At 41.1% G+C, this 22,297-nt stretch overlaps 1 protein-coding gene across 1 annotated transcript in view; it reads left to right on the plus strand.

The window, feature by feature from the left end:
* The window catches only part of PDK3 (pyruvate dehydrogenase kinase 3), a 72,991-nt gene that overhangs the window by 22,468 nt on the left and 28,226 nt on the right, over positions 1 to 22,297 (plus strand). The window contains exons 3-6 of the mRNA XM_045876008.3: positions 2,977 to 3,048; positions 6,657 to 6,841; positions 9,126 to 9,215; positions 21,744 to 21,821. Coding sequence (XP_045731964.1) covers positions 2,977 to 3,048; positions 6,657 to 6,841; positions 9,126 to 9,215; positions 21,744 to 21,821 — 425 coding nt within the window. The remainder of the gene's footprint in view (positions 1 to 2,976; positions 3,049 to 6,656; positions 6,842 to 9,125; positions 9,216 to 21,743; positions 21,822 to 22,297) is intronic.

Genomic DNA, 22,297 nt, shown 5'->3' on the forward strand with positions numbered 1-22,297 from the left:
TGCCACTTTTTGATCAAGTCTCAGTCTTGCTCCTTTTGTTTTCCTGTTAAAGGAGTTTCTTGGTGGCAGTATTTCTGTTAGAGAAAATTAAGTCATTTAAAGGGGAACTTCAGATTGTAAAAATGCCAGTACGTAATGTGCTTCATTTGCCTTATGAAAAATAAAAAAAAAAATCTCAACAGAGAATGACATAAAGTTTGATGACGTACAGCTCGGATGCAGCAAACATGTGTTATTTAATTGAGGAAGTTGAATTTGTGACTCAACTACCCACTAGGTAAGCAGGGTGAGGTCGGTGAGTGGTAGGATGTAAGAGCAGGTGGTGTATTTTCAGAAAGGGATTCACATATATTCGAGAAACACTTCGCTCTCCTCCTCCGTTGCTTCCTACCCCAGAGGCAGAGTTTGTTCCAGCAGGAGCAGCGAGTGCTTGTTTGCCTGAAATTTCTTTCTTGCTTCAAGAGCATCATCCGAAATTTTCCCGCAGAAAGTGTACAGTCAGTATTGGGGTCATTGTGGTGGGGATTGGAGGTTGACTAGCTGGCCTTCAAGTTCCCTGGGCCTGGTGGCAGTGACTGACAGTCACGCTGCCTATCGCTTATGTAAAAGTTACTTCGGGGGCCTCAAAGTGATTCAGCTGGCGAAGTATAGACTTAAATGCTGGGGTCAGCTCTTTTTTTTTTTGTCTCACATTTCTCTTCTGTAGCCATCCCCAACACATGCACGTCACTTCTTCCTTTTTTTGAAAAAAAAAAATCAATTTTGAAATAATTTCCTATATAACAGAAAGATGTACAAGACTAGTAGCAAGAATTGCCATATACCTTCACCCAGATTCACTAATTGTTAACATCCGGTGCCATTTGTCCTGCTGTTCTCATTCATATTCGCGCTCGCTCTCTCTGGACGTGTGTGTGTGTGTGTGTGTGTGTGTGTACACTTAGGGTATATCAGACGTGGTACACACATAACATATATGATACACACTATTTTTTTCCCTAAACCATTTGGGTTAATGGCAGACATGCCCCTCTACCCCTAACGACTTTGGTATGTATCTCCTTAGAACAACTCTTAGAAAACCACAGTATGATTATCAGATTTGGGAATTTAACATGGATTTAGTAATATTTTCTAATGTGGGAGAACTTGTTCTTGTTTCATTAATTGCCCTAATAGTGCTCTTTTTTAAAAAAGATTTTATTTATTTATTTGAGAGAGAGTGAGAGAGAGCACGAGGGGGGTAGTGGCAGGGAGAGGGAGAGGCAGACTCCCCGCTGAGCAGGGAGCCCGATGCGGGGCTGGACCCCAGGACCCTGGGATCATGACCTGAGCCAAAGGCAGACGCTTAACCGCCTGAGCCACCTAGGTGCCCCAATAGTGCTCTTTTTTCCCCCGCCCCCAGCAATCCCCGCCTCCCCAATGCAGGAATCCAGTTTAGGATCACACGTTGTGCTTAGCTGTCATTTCCTTTTCCTCTTAAAAGTGACTCTTACTCATAATAGGCCATGAAGCTCACCTCAGCTAGAGTGTGTTCTCCTTGTTCTCTTGACTTTCAGGCTGGGAAGCTCAGCAGCATCTTTGGCTCCTCTCCACTCATGACTCTGCTCTTTAAGTGAACTGCTTATCTCCCTAGAATCCTGCTGGCGTGTGACAGGATAGAGGGCCTTGTTGCCTCTGGCTGACTTTGCCCTCTGCGGGAGGTTTGACCTGATGATTTCAACAGTGCCTAATCCATAGCCTGATTTGCCCAGAAGCTTTTAAAAAGGATATCCAGAGATGAACATACTTTAGTATCACACATCATTACAAAGTTCAAGTGAGGCTGATTAATAAAACGTTATTCCTGTTCATGTATTTATATGCTTTGCAGTCATTTTTTGTTACTGGAGTACCCTCATCCTCCCTCCAAAGCTGGATAGGAGGATTAGTGGTAATTAATTGTTAGAAATAATTATATCAAGGGATAATTCTTTCGGGGCATGTTCAGATCCAAAGCAGAGATGACACACCTCTGAGTAATTGGCATCTCCGAATCTCCTCCAGATCCAGCAGGTTCTGTCCGGATATAGCTGCCTCAGTAATGTGCCTCTCTGGATCCCATTTTTCTGTGTTCTCCAGATATTTATTTTGCACACATTATTTCCTGTCCTGGCCCTGATTGAGGTATGTAGCTATTTTTAATCCAGAAGCTGTTTCTGAGGACCTAAGAGGCATTCCGTCTCCTCCTCTGCAGTGTTGATGAGATTAGTTTAACTCTGAGAAGGAACTGTTTATTTCTAGTTTTGAAGTTCTCAGCATGCACTTTAGTGTCACACCTGTGTTTCTTACAATTCATATGCACATCTTGGCTAATCAAACTGTAGATTTGGTGTACAGTTAGAATATGTTCGTGAGTAGCAGAAAATCCAACTAAACCATACATTGGCTCGTGTAGCTATAGGATGAGCTTTTGGTGTTGGTTGATTTAGAGAATTCATGAGATTATCAAGGCCCTGCTTTCCATGGTGTCGGCTTTATTTTCAGGCTGGATTTCCTCCTGGTGGCAGAACAGCTGCAACCTTTCCAGGGTTTACATCTACATAGCCCACTGTACAAAAAGCAGAGCAAGTTAATTTCTCTCCCAGAGACCCCCACCACGTCTTCCCTTTTATTTTACTGGCCTGAATTGAGGTAGTGTGCCCATTCCTGAGCCAGTCCCTTTGTTCAGGGGAATGCAATGCAATGACAGGCTTAGGCCTAGACTACTGGACTAGTTAGTAATCAGTGACGAGAAAAATACTATTACCCAGAGAAAAATCAGGCCACCCAGGAGCTTTGCATGGCATCGGCTTCCCCTGCAGCACTTGGGCTGCAATTGGTGATGGTGGGGAATGGGGTAGATACCTGAGTGAAGATTTAGGGTTCTCTTAGGAAGAGGGAAAGGAGGAATGGATGTTGGGTAGGCAATTAACAGAGTAACTCATCTTTTTTTAGGTATATGCAGAGCTTTCTTGAACTTTTAGAATACGAGAATAAGAGCCCTGAAGATCCACAGGTCTTGGATAAGTAAGTATGGTACCAAACTTACCTGACAGTAAAAACATCCAGGTTAAAAAATGTTTTGGTAAATGGAACTCATGTCATTAAGAACCAAGAAGTGTAATTTGGATGAAAGCATTAAGTTTGTTAATGGGTAACAACTCAATATCACATTTTTAAATAATTTACGTTAATTTAACATAGCACAAAAGGAATAAGGACCCTTTAAATTATGTTTCATGATCTAGATCTTAATAAATTTTCGCTCCTGGTGAACTGGTGCCGGCCACTCACTATAAATATTGCAGTAAATGTACCACCTAGTGGTAGTTTTAAGAATGCAGTGGCCTCTGGATAGACCTGAATTTACCTACTCAGTCCTTTACAAATTTTTTTTTTCAATTTTTAAAACAAATTTTCAGTGCAGCATAATAGTTGAGCTCAGGAAAACTGTAATGCTTTTATTTTGGAGTAGCATAAAAGAGTGTGCTTTTAATATAACGACCTGAATTCTCTGCTCATGTTCCGCACAAAGGCTGCTAACTTCTCAAGCTGATGGAAAATGTTTCTGTTTTTTCATCTTCATTGAACTGAAAAAACACTCACCCTAGCTCCGAGTGTTGTCTTTTTTTTTTTTTTTTTACCCCAAGAGAAATTAAGTATCCCCTTCACATTACTTTCCTCCTGTTTCACGTACACACGAGGGACTGCACATGGAAGGCCTGTTGTGCTGAAGAATTTTTTTCTATGGAGAATCCTGGTCCACAGAGTTGTGACACCAAACACCTTACATATAGGCATCCCAGAAAAAGAACTAAGAAACACTGTTAGAAAAGCACCCCATAGCTCGAGGCATTCAACCCAACCCTTCCAGTTCACAGATAAGGAAACTGAGGTCAGAGAAGAGCAATGACTTGTCCAAAGTTGTAACATGAGTTGGTAGCAGAGCTGGATCTGTAAATCCTTGTTCCAGTTCCATCATGCATTGTTGTGCACAACTTACCAACTGCGAGAACCGCCAGTGTGCGCCCTGAGTAGCGAGCTCCAGTTTAGTTGTAAATTAAAATACAAGGGGGAAGAATACCCACCTGTTGTATACTTTGCTAGGTGTTTTGCAAATGGATTTGTGATTTGTGAAAGGGAGGTGTTGAATTAGAGCCCCAGATGCAATGTTCTTGCTAGAGGCCATTGCTCTCATTTAACGTACTGAAATTAAAGGAATCGAATCCAGAAGCTTTGTTTGCTCACAAGTCATTAGCTAGTAACAGTTTGTTTTGCTGACATCCTAGAAATTAGGACTGACTTCTCTAGCTTCAAATTTTAGGGTATAGATTTGTGGAAGTAAATAATATTAAATTGCTGCCGTATGTTTCCCAGAATCCTGTCTCAGTTTCTGGAACAGGTTATTGGTCAGATGCAATTTATGGACATGAGCCCACTTTGGAAACTGCCAAGTGCTGGATCCAGTGCGTGTGAGATCATAATGATAATCGCTCTCCCTCAGTGAGTTTTGGTGACTTGCCCAGGTTCACACAGCTAGTCGGGATAGCTGGGGTTTCAGAAGCCCGCTGCCCCTGGCAAAGGAAGGAAAGGAAGGTGAGCTAGTTGCTTTACTCATAGTGGTAGCCTTTTCCAGTCCGGGAGAAGCTGTACAGGAGTCCCAGGCACGGAGATCATTTAACTGAGGTGAAAGCAGCTTAGAGAACAGGCTTGTTTCTCTTAATGATAAAGTTAAGAAGACCCCAGAAGACCGGGGAAAGCGTTCTGAGAATCGAGCCCTTGAGGCAAGTCTCCTCCCTTCTGCTAAGTTGAGGTGCTTCTCTGCTGTAATGAAATCTTTCACTTGAGTGATACTGAATTTATAAATACGTTAGAAAGAACATTATGTAGAGGACAGATTGTCCATTATCAAATTTCTTGTGAATAATTATGACCTTCCAGTTTCAGAGTTGATTTATTCATCTCTGCTGTCTTTGTGTGTGTGTATTTGTTACAGGAGTATTTCATCACTGAGAAACGTTAAGACTATTCAGATAAGTGAAAAGAAAGTCACTCCAAATTTCCATTACCAGGGGACAACCACCGTTAACATTTTCCTTTCATTCCGTACTTTTTCCTAGGCATCCATATTTTTATATGTGCACAATATGTTTTACAAAAATAACTGTGGACATTATAGATCTCTATACCATTACTAATGGTTTCAAAATGGTCCGTCTACAGGTAAGTCATGTGATTTGACCTCCTGTCATTGAGTTGTAGAATGGTTTGTATTTTTCTTGCTTCTCTAAACAGGGCTCTTAAGAATTCTGTCGTTTTCCTAGGATCAATTCCTGGGAGTGGAATGAATCTCTTTGGTCTTTGATATATGTTGCTCAGTTGCCCCTAGAAATGTATCAGTTATGCTTCCACACTCTAGAGGACACTGGTTATTCTCTGCCAGTGTGATGAGTGGAGACTAATTCTGCATTGTTTTGCTTTTCTATTACTCTTTTTGAAGGGGGAAGTTATTGGCATTTGCATTGCCTCTGTGGTAAATTTCCCATTGATACCGGATCCCTTGCCTCGTTTCCTGTTAGGGTGCTCATCTTTTCCTTCATTAAAGACAGTAGCTCTTGCAAATGTATTTTCCCCAGTTTTCACTTTGTTTTTTTGACTTTAATAACCTGTATCCCTGTAGAATTATGCTGAAATTCTGCATAGTCCTATCGTTTGTTTCTTCAGGGTTCTACCTGTGGTATTAAGCTTAGGACAGCCTTCCTTACCCCAAGGCATACTGTACTATCTACTTATTCACCTGATTTTCTTTTATTTTTTTTCTGTGATTTTATTCTTTTATGTTTAAACCTTTTAACTAAGTTATTAGCTTAAGGCTTGAAATTGGGACATGACTTAAATTGGTAGCCAGCTGTCCCAGCTAATTTGATGGTTTCCCTACTGACTTGGAATGTCACTTTATCAATATGCTAAATTTTTATGCACACATACTTACTTGCCCTTGGGCCTTGTTCCAAGCTTTTTGTTTGGTTCCATCGACTTGTCTCTCTGTTCTTAGTTACCGTTCTTAGTATATTTTTCCCTCTGTATCTTTATAGTAATATACCATAATTCTTGACTCGGTTTGTTTTAATTGCCTTTTTTCTGTCTACATTTCATCACTGTATTTGACTGCTATGAGAAATTCATTTCAAAATTTTACTCTTAAAAAGTTTCACATTACTTATTCATGGAAGCTGTTGCTTTGAGACTTTCTAATAAATCCCTGGAAATTTGGGGGGATTGTCCTCATGTTGTCAGAAGAAATGTTAGTGTGTTCTACAATTATTCAGCAAACATTTATGGAACCTGTATTATATGTGATCACTTTTCCATAAAGTCAGTGGATTCCTAAGAAGGTATTTAAACATTTTTTCTTTACTAGAACCTTTTACTTTTTGTGTCTGTGAAAGAATTTGGATAGAAAGTTCCAAGCAAAACCTTGGGTAATACTTTAGTTTCTCCTTGTAGCCCATAATGATAATCTCTCTACTTATAAAAATACCAGCACCTAAATAGTCCAGAGACAGCGCTGGGAAGTTTATGCATCAGTGCGTGAGGTATAAAGACTGACCACTTTTTATTTCCCTCCCACACAGCTTTCTGCAAGTTCTCATTAAAGTCAGAAATAGACACAACGATGTGGTTCCTACAATGGCACAAGGAGTGATTGAATACAAGGAGAAATTTGGGTTTGATCCATTCATTAGCAGTAACATCCAGTATTTTCTAGATCGGTTCTATACCAACCGCATCTCTTTCCGCATGCTTATTAACCAGCACAGTAAGTTGGGTTTTTGATCCACTTTTGAAAGGGCACCCAGAGTGATTTCTCCCAAATGTTTTCCTGTTGCTTCACTTAGAATTTACTGATCTGAAGTTTGGTCTGTAGAAATTTCATTTCTAGGGGCGCCTGGGTGGCTCAGTCATTAAATGTCTGCCTTTGGCTCAGGTCATTATCCCAGGGTCCTGGGATCGAACCCCACATCGGGCTCCCTGCTCGGCGGGAAGCCTGCTGCTCCCTCTCCCACTCCCCCTGCTTGTGTTCCTTCTCTTGCTGTGTCTCTCTCTCTCAAATAAATAAATAAAATCTTAAAAAAAAAAAGAAAGAAATTTCATTTCTAGTTTAGTTTTTCCTAAGTAAATCCTATCTATTAAAAAGCTCTTCATTAGTGTTCTTTGTTAATGGAAATCCTTGAAATTTTGATGTTCATATTAGAGGCAGGAACTCTGCCTGCCTTTTAAGCCTCTGCTGTTACATTCCTGGTAAGGGTGAGAGAGTACTTTGATGTGTCTCTGAGAGTGGGTTCTCGTCTTTATCCAGGATGTTATATGTTTTTCTTTTTGGTTTTGAAAACACTGATACTGGGAATATTGAATTGGCATTTTGACATCTGAGCGATTGATCTTTAATTTCACGGTGATCATTGAAATCAGATTAAGCAGATTGTCAAACCATAGTCTCATATGGAGAGTTTTAGTCCACTCACCAGGATGTTAAGCAGATAAAAAAAAAAACAACTAAAATTCTTGCCACAAAAAAAACTTTTTGGCTCATTTTCAGCATTGTCTCTTTGCCTGATTTCATAATTCTTATGAAAAAGCATCTGCATGTCTAGAATCTAAATCATCCTCTTTGCTGAAGCAGAAAATGGGCAGAGCATCTCTATTAATTTGATTTATTTGGATTAGTGAGTGTTATACAATTATTACGTGTGGGTTGGTCCCAAATGTATATCTTTTAAAAATAGAAATGTCTGACAGTTTATAGGAAATTTAAATGAAAAAAGAACCTAATTACTATTCAATTAAGCTACTTACATAACTACAATTTCTTTTTGACCTAAATGTGTCTGTCTACGTATATATGTACATGTTTTTAAATCACTGATAAGCTTGTACACCTCTGTTTTTCTTCCATTTAATCATTTGGAAGTTTATGTATTGGCCTAATGCCCTTATTTGTCATTTTTCATAATTTAAAATCTCCCCTATTTTTTTTAAAGATTTTATTTATTTATTTATTTATTTGTCAGAGAGAAAGAGAGAGAGCACAAGCAGGGGGAACAGCAGGCAGAGGGAGAAGCAGGCTCCCTGCGGAGCAAGGAGCCCGATGTAGGGCTCGATCCCAGGACTCTGGGATCATGACCTGAGCCGAAGGCAGACGCTTAAACAACTGAGCCACCCAGGTGTCCCAAAATCTTCCCTATTTTATCCCCTAATTTAAATTCTCCTTTTGTGGAATCTTAAGTTATTCCCAATTTTTGTTTGATTTGAAAATAAGTACACCTATAAACATTTGGATTCAGATTACTTTTCTCTTTGGGGCTCCTTTTGGCTTTTATTCAGAAGCAATATTTTGTAAATCTTGTGTATTGTGGAAGTATTTGAATGTAGTTTTTTTTAAAAGATTTTATTTATTTGAAAGAGCGAGAATGAGAGAGAGAGAGAGCACATGAGAACGGGAGGGTCAGAGGCAGAAGCAGGCTCCCTGCCGAGCAGGGAGCCTGATGCGGGACTCGATCCAGGGACTCCAGGATCATGACCTGAGCCAAAGGCAGTCACTTAACCAACTGAGTCACCAGGCGTCCCTTGAATGTAGTTTGAAAGATACTTGAACAAAAAAAGAATATTTGAAAACTACTCCCCGTGATGGAGGCATTTAAAATGTTCACAGTGAAGTCACTTCGCAGGCTGCATTTTCTAAATACGTAGTGAATGTTGGAATCACTGTCGGGAGTAGTACCGAGAAGGTGAGTAAACTTGGCTGAGGAGGAAAAGAACTTTTTCATCCAAGTCACATGGGGTCAGGGAGAAAAGGGCTGGACCCCTGGCACGTGTTACTGCTTTCAGACCTGCTAACTGCAACCAGCAGATCTTAGAGCATGGCCTTCCTCCTTTGCTGTCCAGTAGAGCTGATCACCCCTCATTGTATGTGTTCTCTAGCTTTAAGTCACTCACTCTAGATGCTAAAATGATTCTTACAAATAAGACAATCCTTTCAAAACTTGTAAGCTACATTGCCTGCTTTGTTTTTAATCTCTCCCTTCCCTTCTGTGTTTGTTTAGCACTTCTGTTTGGTGGTGACACTAACCCTGCTCATCCTAAACACATTGGAAGTATTGATCCCACCTGCAATGTGGCTGATGTTGTGAAAGGTAAGGAGACCACTATAATGTTAGTGATTGTAGCCCAAGTAGGACTGTGGTTTAAATGAGGCAACTCGGCCATAATGTTATGGTGCTGAGTTCTGGGCTGATTCATCAGGCCACTCTGGGCCCAAGCCACTTGTGCCAAATAGGTGTTCTTTCTGGGCAGTTCAGGAAAAGATGCATAATTAGCCGTGTTTGAAATGGGAGTTTCTACCTCATTGACTAGTTTTGTCTTAAACACTAAATGGTTGTTAGCTTAAGAAACATTCGAAGTTTTGATTACTCCCATTATCTGAAACTTCCAGAAAATGCAAATCCATGTTCTAAAGTTCGGCTAAATTCACATGTTTGTAAAATTCCAGCATGTTTTTGGTGTGCACCCCAGGTTTGGGAATCTGTGTGGCATGTGAGCTTCACGGGTTCACTGGCCATCGGGCTGGTTGGACACTGTTCTAGTAGCCTTAGGGTAGAACAGAGCCCCACAGCCATACGTCCTTGGTACCCAGGCACTTTGAATTTGAACAGCAGTTTCCTCATTATTCATTTAAGGTAAGTGTTACCTCCGGAAAGCCTTCCTGGTTGTAAGTGACCCACCAGGTGCCTGGACCTTTTCAGGGTTTTTTTTTCAGGTTTTTTGATCCCCAAAATACCCTTCCCAAGATTGGATCTCCTACTGTGGCCTTCCTCTCTCTCCTCTAAACACCCACAAGTTTTCATGACCACAGCTTTCCCGATTTTCATCACAGATCTTAGATGCTCCTACTTTTTCTGAACTGTGTAGCTCAGTAGGAAGCAGACGAGGGCCTTGTCTTCTTAGTGAAGCTCTCAAGCCCACCTCAAGCAGAGTGACCTTTGCTGTTTGAGCTTAGAGGGCCAAGGGAGGTGGCCTAGTAGGTGCAGCCTCCCCATTGGGGGAACAGACCAGACCTTCAGTGGCTATCGGTAAGGAAAACCTGTACTGTTTGTTTACTCTGGGCATTGCTAAACCCAGGGAGAAGGACCCAGGCATGGTGGCCTTAGCTCACCCAAGGATCTTTGAGCTGTTCCGGCCTTGGTTTAGGTAAGATACATCTACTCAAATTATTTCAATTATAAGGTGAATAGGCCCAGCCTCAGCTCCCTAAGAATCCTATAGATTGCTCACTCACAAGGTAACCCTGTGGTTGATCATGACCTCTGCAGGTCCCAGGGTGGAAGGGGAGCAGGATCAGTCTTTTTCTAGCGTGTGTTCATCAGACCCTAGCCCAATAGCTTTTATGAATCAGAAAGCCTGGTTCAGGTAGTTGACTGCCCTTAGAGAAAAAGGCACAAATTCGGAAAGCAAAAGGGCATTATTATGTACTGCATATATGCCTTTTCTTTGAACTATAAGCAATTTGAGGTCTGCTTTTATGTTTTACATATATTTTATAACTCATATAGAATGTAGTATATACCTTTAAGATGGTCCATGAATATTCCTTGGTTTGATAAATGTTAAACCTTTTGATAATTTACTTTTTTAAAAACAGCCTTACTGAGATTGAATTCTCATATCCATACAAGTCACCCATTTTAAAGTATACACACAATTCAGTGGTTTTCAGTGGTTCAGCACAGGTGCACAGCCGTGTATCCATCACCGCCATCAACTTCACACCGTCCTCATCAGGGAAAGAGACTCCATGACCGCTGGCCAGCGCTTCCCCCCACCCAGCCCTCGGCAACCACGGGTCTACTCTCTCTAGATTTGCTATTCTGGACACATTACGTAAGTGGAATCACACAATACGTGGCCTTCTGTGTCTGGCTTCTTTCACTTAGCAGAGTGTCTTCAAGGGTCCTCCGTGTCACAACATGGATTAGTACTTCATTCCTCACCGCTGAGTAACGTTCCGTTGTATGGATATACTGCATTTTGTTGATTCATCAGCTGATGGACACTTGGGTTAGCTGGGCAACCTTGAACATGTTATGTTAACTTCTTTGGGCCTCAGTTTCTTCACCTATAAAATGGTGCTTTCGGTAAGTCATCTTTATCATAGGGTTAAATGAGTTAATATAGAGAGAGCTCCTGAAGCAGGGCTCGCACCCAGTAAGGACTGCAGGCAAGTTTACTAATGGTGGTCCTGGATCATCGTCGTTTGGCTTCTCATTTTTTAGGTGTGATACCAGTATTGTGATTATGTTTTTTAAGGGCATCCTAGCTTCTAGAATGCTATTGTTGACATGTTAACACATGTAGAATGACATGTGGGTTTTGCCTCAAAATGACACAAAGAGAAAAGACTGGGCACGTGTTGAAAACTGTTGAGGTTGGTAATGGGTATGTGAGGAGTCCTTATACAGACCCGTGTTTATCATCTCATTGTTTCTTCAGTCTTTCATTCCCTTTCAGAGAGATTTAAACCATGAATCAGTGCAACTAGATAAGTAAGAGCATTCTGGGCACCTGGTAGCCCTTCCGTGGCACAGAGAGATGAAGTGGCGCTAACGTGGGTCAGGAAGTCAGGTCGGAGGAGAGGAGGAGGAGGAGCCTGCTGCCCTTGACTCTTCAGGTGCAAAGACTCTGCCGTTTTGCGGCACTTCCTGTCGGCGCTGCTCTTCCCCGCCCTGTTCTGTACTTCCAGTCGTGGCCTTACCTGTACTTCTGTTGGGCTCTCTGACTGCACCGTAAATTTCTCAAGGGCCGGAATTGCTCTTAACCACTTCTGCATCCCTCCTAGGGACAGCAGTTTTGTAGTGAAATCTAGCTGAAGGTGCAAAGCAGTTGGACTGAAAGTGGGAAGTTTAGGCCTCCGGGCTACCTCACAGCCTCCTGATTTCTTTGTCCTTCGGAGTCAGGGTCTGACCACGGGCCACATCGTCCCCTTCCTCCTCCTGTGCTTACTCACACCTCTGACTCCTCTCTTTCTCCGGCCGTTTTCCACTTTTTACCCAGGGGCACCACTGTTGTGCTGTGAATGAAGCTTCGGCAGTGTCCTCATGTAATCATTCCTGCCACTTGTCCACATAACGTAGAGCCTGGATTCCTGGCGATGCCGGGGCCTGTGACAGTCACCCCCTGTGCTCCTTGGCCACTCAGATCACCACTTCCCCAACACCCACGCTTGCACACACACTCCTGCCCCACACTCATGTGGTAAAGAGGAAGGGCTCGCGTGCTCCCTGCTCCCCCCACTGCATCTTTCAAACCAGGTTGTTCGTCTTTCGACAGCTCCTTTCCGTAAGGAACTGAGCAGCGGAGGGTGGTTTCAGTTTCTGAAAGTGCATAAACACATCAAGCTACGTTCACACAATCAACTCTTCTGCCACCCTTCATTCCCTTCACAAATCGTGCCTACTCATACCCACAGCACACTCAGTATGCTTGTGCATACTTTCTAGAATGCTGTTGTGCTTTTTCCACCTGGTGAGGTGGATGCTTACCAAGGGCCATTTACTTGTCCTCAGACCATTGGTATAAGTTTTCCACCTGTTGTGACTCCATAATTTATTTCAGTATTATTTAAACGGAAGAAATGGGAGTACAGAAAAGAGACTTATCTCCATTAAAATCAAGTTGAATGCTTTGGAAAGACTTGATAAAGAAGAGTCTCTTAAAAATGTAAGGAATGACAGTGAACAGATAGCTCTTAGGTTGCAGGGCAGCGCTGAGTAAAAATCTCAGGAAGAACCTGAGTTCATGTTGCTTCACAAGTATCTTTAAGTTTATTACTTTTTAAAGGGATAGGGATAGGAATTCACAGATATATGTGGCATAGTTTATCTAAGAAAGGTGACCTAGAACCCCAAACCGATCCATATTGAAGGAAAAGGCTTTGGCCACATCTGAAAACGTTGGCAGAGGATAATTATATATTCAGATGTGCATTTTGAAGTTAGTATTTACAATAATAGTCATACTTCGGGGCGTCCTACTTTATCCAGCATTTTTCTCAGTGATCCAACTCCTGTCCCCAGTTGGGTCAGTTGAGAGGACTAATATACCATGGTACCAAAATATTAAAAAATGCTAATTGAAGAAAGTTTAGAAAATATTGGGGAAAAAGAAAAGAGAATAAAAATACCTGTTTTCATAACTCAGTGAGAATGTTGTTTTATACATTTGAGTTCATACCACATTGACAGATGAGTATGCAACAGCAAATAATGTGAGTAATCCTTGTCTCTACAGAATCCATAGTGTTCGTCTGTTCCCCTTCTCCAGCACTAACGCCCATCACACACGACCTTCCCGGATGAATTCAGCACCTGACAGTGTAGCCTCTTTTCCATCCTCTGTATCATTATAGTTGGAGTCCTTCCTGTATCTCATCTGCTATACTCATAATCTCTGTATGCGAATGGGTTTTCCAGCCGGGTGTATAGAATCTTTATTCCTCAGTGGAGTATTGGCCTTAAATCAGGTCCCTTTCCTACCATGGCAAAATGGGCTGGGCAACCTAGCAGGAAACCGGAAGGTCTCTTCTCCCTGTAGACTAAAGCACATTTGAGCAGTCAGCAGTCAATTTCATTGCCTCTGGGCCTACTCTTAATTCTCTGAGTGTCACGGTACCTGAGCAGATGCTCTTTCTGGCTCAAGATAAGACTGAGAGAATGAACAAAGTGGAGAGTACCAATGGTCAAAAGGCCTGCAAATTCTTGCATTGGCAAAAAGGCACTGGAATCTCTACCCCCAGATGCCCCAGGAGCAATGATCAGAAGGTCTCAAAGGGCCCACGCCTCACAGTTATTCCCAGTACTCCTGAGTGCTGTCAAGAAGATGACAGTATCTTTGGACTCTTAGTGAAGTCTTACTGCTCCCTTCCTCTTTTTTGAGCAGTTGGTATTTTTTCGTTGGCTTTTTATCTTCTCATATCCTACTAGATTTCTCAGTTACTTTACTTGGTGTATCTCTCTCTCAGATACTGTTTTCCTTTCATTCTGTTTCTGGAAGCTTGATGTGGAGGGAGTAGGGGTTCTGGGTTTCACTGACAGCTCTACTACTAATTTTTGCAGCTGTGAAGATCCTGCATGAGTTAAGCACAGTCACATCTCTAGCCCACACGCCTTGTGTGCACACGCACAGGCCTATGTATGCGCATGTGTGTGTCTCACAGCCTTACAGAGCCTTCATGAATGAACAACGATGCATACTTAGATCTCTTGAGACAGACTACAGAACACCTTTATGTAGAAGGGTAGGGACAATATTTTTATTTTTGACTAGGCAGTTGTATAAATGTGTAAAAGTGGGGTGCATCTTGCATAACACTAATTAAATGTGCAGAACACTGAAGCATGACTCCTTGCTGCTTGCTTAGCACATTAATATCTACCTTTACACATCTGCAAATTATAGACTCATGGTAGTGAATGCTAGAATTAGTGTTATAAAGCTGTTCCTATTATCCTCTGGGCGGTACCTTCCATTGTGACCCTTTTCTCTCCTGTGTTTGTAAGAAACCAGGAAATAAAATGGAAAATCCTGTGGTAAGATCATTTTAAAGGTACAAACTTAAATGCTTGGTACAGAAGTCGGCTCTCACAGTGATGTTAGCTTGCCTGTGTTGTTCCTACATGCTATTATTGCTCAGCATAACAGCATACAGATGGTATCCTGAGAGCAATGTCATTATTCTGGTTCAGAAATAATGTCTTGTGCTCTTACTTAGGGTTCTTCAGGTTGCAAGGTACAGAGATCCACTTGTGTTAGCACAAGAAACAGACTTAATAAAAGAATCTAGTAGGTTCCATGGTAGTCCAAAGGCAGGAAGCACATCACAGTTGGAGCTATAGACACTGGAACTGGGAAACAGAAAACAAAGTTGTTTTCTGTGTATCTTTGCAGCTGGGGTTGCCAAGTCATGGTCCCTCCATCTTTCTCTTGTCTGTAGGTTGACCGACTTGTTTAGGGCAATGGTGGGCACTCCAGGCCCTCTAGATTATAACAACTCCCAGTGTGTCCTTTTTGTCTTCTGCCCTGCCTGAGTGTCTCGATCCTAAATTCTCAACAAATGAATTTAGTTGGCTCAGCCCATCTTTTTGCCCATGACCACAGGTTTTAGGATTCTGGTCGAACTGTAGATTGGTTGCCCTACATTAGATGTTCTGTCCCCACTTGTCTAGTTGGCTGTGGTTTGGAGAGTAGAAGGTCCAGTTCTTAAACTCTGGTTCCCACTTGGGATGGGTTCTGGGTAGAAGGATGATAAACATACCTTACCAGAATTGCTTTGTAGCTTAGAAGCGTTTCTAAAGCAGCATATCTTTGACTTTGTGATGCTTCGTGGTCATTTATGTCACTTCTTCTGCCAGTGGCTTTTTACACTTGAGCTTGACAGTTTTTTATATCCTGTTAGACCCAAGTTAGGGACCTAGGCACCCTCATGTTTGTTTTTTTCAGCACTCACTCAGATTTATTCTTGTCTAGCCTCTTATATTTGTAAACAAATGATTATGTGTCTTCATGATAGGGGCTAATATTTGATAGAATTCTGTGGTGAATTTTGAATAGGAAAATCTTCTAATAAAAAAGTCTAATAAAATAAATAATTTCCATAATCTATTAAACATTCCTGTGTGCTTTTTTTTTTTTTTTTAAAAAGCTAATTCCTGGGGCACCTGGGTGGCTCAGTCAGTTGAGCGTCCGACTCTTGATTTTGGCTCATGTCATGATCTCAGGGTCCTGGGACAGAGCCCTGCATTGGGCTCCATTTTCAGTGGGGAGTCTGCTTTGAGAATCTTTCCCTCTCCCTCTGCCCCTCCCCACCTCGCACTCTCTCTCTCAGGTTAATAAGTAAAAAAATAAATCTTAAAAAAAAAACACCCTAATTCCTGGCTAAGTTGAATCTTTTGGGCTACTTGCTATGTGAACCTTCACCCTAACCCTTAAAGAAAATACGTTTACAGTTTGAGTAGCCTGGGGAAGTATATATGTGTGCCACACTGACAGTTTTGTTACTTTATGATCATTATTTTTCTTGAAAACAGATTTTTAAAATAATAGCATTTATATTCAGTGACAATAATAGATTGGTGGTAAATACTGGCCCAAATATATTGCAGACAAAAATAATTTGGTAAATTATCATATTCTACAATTCTGGCTTCTAATTAAAAAAAGAAGTGTTACTAGAATGCTTATTGTAAGTAGAACTTGCATTTTACTCTAGAATAAAGGAAATGAATTAGTAAGCCAGTAGTTGAATTTTGGTGCTATTGTTCTAAAGCTTTTTTATGCTTATGTTATTTAACTTAAACAGAAATTGTTTTGTTTGAGTATATATGTGCTGTCATACGCCCCAGTACCCCATGACCATTCATGTCCTGGGAGAGACAGTGACAGAATTAGCATGACCTAGCCTTGGCTTTCTAGGCAAGTGGGCCCCAAATCTAGCTTCTCTTCAGAATTACTTGCTAAGTTTTTTTTTTTTTAAAGATTTATTCATTTTAGAGAGAGAGTTCGCAAGCAGGGGTAAGGGCAGAGGGAGAGAGGGAGAGAGAGAATCTTAAGCAGACTCTGTGCTGAGCATGGAATGCAGGGCTCAGTCTCACAGCCCTGAGATCAAAACCTGAGCCAAAACCAAGAGTTGGACACCTAACCGACAGAGCCACCCAGGCGCCCCTTAGTTTTTTAAAAGATGGATTCCTAGGCCTCAGTATAGACCTACTGTATCATAATTTCCAGGGGTTCATTTTATAACTGTTTTTTTTTAAGATTTTATTTATTTATTTGACAGAGAGATTGACAGCGAGAGAGGGAACACAAGCAGGGGGGAGTGGGAGAGAGAGAAGCAGGCTTCCCGCCGAGCCGGGAGCCCGATGCGGGGCTCGATCCCAGGATCCTGGGATCATGACCTGAGCCGAAGGCAGACGCTTAACGACTGAGCCACCCAGGCGCCCCTCTTTTTTTTTTTTTTTTTTAAACTTGGTAATTAATTCTACATACAGCCAGCTTTGAAAAACACTCTAGGCCTTAGTTCCCAGTCTGACCAAAAAGAAGATCTGTCATCAGTATAACTGACTGCACCTTGAAAACTTTCTCATGGATAGAAGGATTATTCCATTTCACAATGCCCCAACATTGGCTCCAGCCATCCAGTGCTCTACAGACTGAGCCAGCCTGGTGCCCCCATAATGCAGTTCTTCATTACAGCATTGATACACTATAATTAGGAGTATGGTTTAAAAATTCTTATTCACATGTGGTTTTAGGACCCATACTGTGTCTTTGTGTTTCAAATTGCTTGCTTCTTTCTGGACTCTGTCATCTTGCACATGTTATACTGATGTAATACTTTTTCTGTATAATGCTCTTATAATCTCGCGCTCCTGGCCAAGCCAGTGCCATGAGGAACTAGGACATTTAGTGGGACTGGGTTCTTTTCCTTTTATAGTGAATGGAAGAATGATGTTTAAACGTCTTTAAAGGTGTTATATACTTGTGGCAGTTGTTTTGTGGAGGTGTGTTGGCTTTGTATGTGGTTAACAAAGCGTCATTTTCAGATGTCAGTATTTGTTGGTTGAAGGAAAGTGGCTTTGGAGGTTCTCAGTCGGCTTTGTGCTATCGTGTCACTAAGTGGAGATGTAGCATTGTTTAGTGGTGTAGCCAAAGCAAAGAGAGAGTCTTGATTTCTTGTCTCCTTACAAGATGACTTTGCACATATTTGATGAGGTTTCTTCTACTCCAGGGAGAAACTTGTAAATTTAGTATAATTCTAAGTTTCATTTTCTTTTATTAGAATTTAAAATCAATCCTACTTTAATGTCTGTTTACACACCGATCAACTCTGTTTTAAAAAATATTTATTTCCTTTTAATAACATGTCCTTTGTCCCTTGTTGTTTCATCTTGTCATAGTTACTCTAATGTCTCTGTGATTCTTTATAGTGGTTTAATTCTAAAAGTCTAATAAAATAATCAGAATTTTTACTTCGAGGTCAAATATTATGTAAAATTTTAATTCGGCAGCAATATGGAGTACATGAACCAAAATTTATAGTGTGAACATACCTCAATCTTATCTTTATATTATTTTAGGTTGACAGTGTCAAATTTTAATATATTTAAATTCTGTAGGGGTTACTTTTTCCCTCTTTTCTGTTCCTCTTGAATCTTTTGGGTTTTTTTAAAAAGATTTTATTTAGTTATTTGACAGAAAGAGACACAGTGAGAGAGGGAGCACAAGCAGGGGGGGTGGGAGAGGGAGAAGCAGGCTTCCCGCTGAGCAGGGAGCCTGACGTGGGGCTCGTCCCAGGACCCTGGGATCATGACCTGAGCCGAAGGCAGCCACTTAATGACTGAGCCACCCAGGCGCCCCTGTTCCTCTTGAATCTTAAGTATCTATGCACAGTATTGATGTGGAGGATTTTTAAAAAGTACAAGCCAGTCTCCAAAGACCTGGCGTCAGTTGAGAACATTGCAAACAAACCTACGAAGCATTTTAAAGTAATCTGAGTATTTGATCTTTAGAAACTGTGAATGTGGAACTTTAAAAGAAAAATCTCACTTTGGAAAAGATTCTGGCTCTTCCTCAAATGTTTAAACATTGTGATACCTTATGATCAAGCAATTTTCCTCTCCTAGGGATATATCCAAGGGAAATGAAAACATATGTTCTGGGGCGCCTGGGTGGCTCAGTTGGTTAAGCGACTGCCTTCGGCTCAGGTCATGATCCTCGAGTCCCGGGATCGAGTCCCACATCGGGCTCCCTGCTCGGCAGGGAGTCTGCTTCTCCCTCTGACCCTCCTCCCTCTCATGCTCTCTGTCTCTCATTCTCTCTCTCTCGCAAATAAATAAAATCTTAAAAAAAAAAAAAAAAAGAAAACATATGTTCAAAAAAACTTGGACATGAATCTTCATAGCAGCATTATTCACAATAGCCACAAAGTGGAAACAACCCAAATGTCCCTCACCAGATGATAAACAAAATGTGCGTGTGTGCAGTGTCATACTATTCAGCTGTAAGGAGGAATGAAGTACTGACCCACGTTGAGACACGGATGACCCTTGAAGACACTCTGCTAAGTGAAAGAAGCCAGACACAGAAGGCCACATATTGTGTGATTCCACTTAACGTAAAGTGTCCAGAATAGCAAATCTAGAGAGAGTAGACCCGTGGTTGCCGAGGGCTGGGTTGGGGGAAACGCTGACCAGCGGTCACCCAGCTTTTGGGATGTAACTGCCTGAATTCTCTTCCAGCTATTTCTTTAAAATCCTGATCTTCTTACCCTATGTCTTTTTTTTTTTTTCCCTTTCAAAAGCAAACTGTTGCTCCTCAGACTTCGATAAATATCAGCCCAAACCTATTACCTTTAGCTAACTTAAAGGACATTTGTAAGCTACAGTAGTGTCCCCAGTAACTTAGAGCGTGTGGCTCATGGAAACCCATTCATTCAGCAAATACTTATTGATATTTCATTACAAATAATTGGCAAATCTTGAAACTTTTGGCATTATTATTTTTAAAAAAGGTATTTTAAAATTCTTTTTATTTCAGTTGATGAACCAACATTGATATATTACTATTTTTTAAAGATTTATTTATTTTAGAGAGAGAGCACAAGCGGGAGGGGCAGAGGGAGAGGGAGAGAGAATCTGAAGCAGACTCCCCGCTGAGTGCAGAGCCCGACTCGGGGCTTACTCTCACGACCCTGAGATCACGACCCGAGCTGAAACCAAGAGTTGGCCACTTAACCAACTGTGCCACCCAGGCACCCCAACATTGATATATTATTTTTTTTTTTAAGATTTTTATTTATTTATTCATGAGAGACAGAGAGAGAGAGGCAGAGGGAGAAGCAGGCTCCCAAGGAGCAGAGAGCCCGATGCGGGACTCGATCCCAGGACCCTAGGATCATGACCTGAGCCGAAGGCAGACGCTTAACCATCTGAGCCACCCAGGCGCCCGATATATTATTATTAACTAAAGTCTCTAGATTACATTAAGGCTCACTCTTTGTGTTGTATAGTTCTCCTGGCTTTAACAAGTGCATAATGACATGTATCCACCATTGCAGTATCCTACAGAATAGTTTTACTGCCCTGAAAATGCCCCATCTCTACCTATTCATCCCTGCCCCTCTTATCTCCCCCTGAACCCTTGGAAACCACTGATCGTTTTGCTGTCTCTATGTTTTTGCCTTTTCTAGAATGTCATATAGTTTTTTAATTAAGAAAGTTTTTTTTATTATTGAAGTATAGTTGACATACAATGTTACTTTCAGGTGTACAACATAGTAATTCAACAATTCTGTACGTTACTCTGTGTTCACCATAGTAAGTGTAGTCACCATCTGTCACCATGCAAGTCATACCCACAAAAAAAAATAGCACCTCACAGCAGTCGGAATGGCTAGTATCAGAATGACAAGAAATAGCAAGTGTTGGTGCGGATGCGGAGAAAAGGGAACCCTCGTGCACTCTTTGGGGGAGTGTATTTGGTCCAGCTACTATGGAAAACAGTATGGAGGGTCCTCGAAAAACTGAAAATAGCAGTACCATATGATCCAGTAATTCCACTTCTGGGTATTTACCCAAGGAAAACAAAGACACTGATTCGAAGATACATGCACCCCTACATTTATTGCAGCATTATTCACAATAGCAGCCCAAGTGTCCATTGATAGATGAATGAATAAAGGAGTGGTATATACATACAATGGAATATTACTCAGCCATAAAAAAAAAAGAATGAAGTCTTGCCATTCACGGCAGCATGGATGGTCCTAAAGGGTACTATGCTAAGTGGGATAAGTCAGACAGAGAAAGACAAATACTATATGATTTTACTTATATATGAAATCTAAAAAACAAAACAAATAAACACTCATAAATACAGGGAAACAACTGGTGGTTGCCAGAGGGGCAGGTGGGGGAGGGGTGAAATTGGTGAAGGGGATTAAGAGATACAACCTTCCAGGGTGCCTGGGTGGCTCAGTTGGTTAAACGACTGCCTTCGGCTCAGGTCATGATCCTGGAGTCCCTGGATCGAGTCCCGCATCGGGCTCCCTGCTTGGCGGGGAGCCTGCTTCTCCCTCTGACCCTCCCCCCTCTCATGTGCTCTCTCTCTCTCTCTCATTTTCTCTGTCTCAAATAAATAAATAAAATCTTTAAAAAAAAAAAAAAAGAGATACAACCTTCCAGTTATAAAATCATTAAGTCACAGAGATATACAGCATAGGGAATATAGTCAATAATATTGTAACAACAAATATCTTTTTGCTGCAATTTAGTCAGGTTGCATGGTGTTCAGAAGTATAGTCTTGAGTTTATAGATTTTCATGGAAAATGCCTTTTAGGAATATTTAAAAACTAAACAAATGTACGCTTAGTATAGAACTGGCCATATTGTCATTAGCGTGGTATTTTGATGTTGTTGTGGTCATTAAATCTTGAAAGGAGGAGAAATTCTGGTTCAGTCATAATAATTCTATTATAGCCAAAAAAGACTAGTTTTTAAAAAGCAGTAATTAATTGTGAATCCCTCAGGTTAGTAACTGTCCTGGTTTTGTTTATTTTATTTGTCTGTCTGTCTGCTTATGTCTAAAGCTAAACTGTTTTCTTTCTTTGCAGATGCCTATGAAACCGCCAAGATGCTGTGTGAACAGTATTACCTGGTAGCTCCAGAGCTGGAAGTCGAAGAATTCAATGGTAAGAGAAAAATCAGTTTAACGTTACATACAAATAAGTTGACTAAAAATCTGATGATACCTGAGCTATATTTCAGTGAGAGCCTCAAATCATGCTGCTTTTTCATCTTTCATTTCTTTTTAAAGCCTTTCTATCTCTTTGGTCACCTAGGTATATTGTTGTAAGGAGTTTTTGTACAGGAGTATGTACAAAATTTGCACTCAGAGTTCTTGGAACAGAAGTCATCCAGGTAGAAAGTGCACAAGCATATGAATAGGCAGTTCTCAAAACAACAAATGCCAAGCAGCAGTAAACATATGAAAGCGTGTTTAATTAATCAGAGAAGTACAAACAAAAATGGAGAAATGCCAGTTTTGACTTTAAAAATGGCCGTGATTATAATGTTGTCATGCTTTGAATTGGTGCCTAGAAAAATACTCTCTCGACAACACTTACACATTTCTGGTATAAGTTTAAATTAGTACAGCCTTTCTCAA

The sequence above is a fragment of the Mirounga angustirostris genome, unplaced genomic scaffold (genome assembly GCF_029215605.1).
Source record: "Mirounga angustirostris isolate CCGP_5_RB_7025 unplaced genomic scaffold, mMirAng1.0.hap1 SCAF_11, whole genome shotgun sequence".
Classification (NCBI taxonomy): Eukaryota; Metazoa; Chordata; class Mammalia; order Carnivora; family Phocidae; genus Mirounga; species Mirounga angustirostris.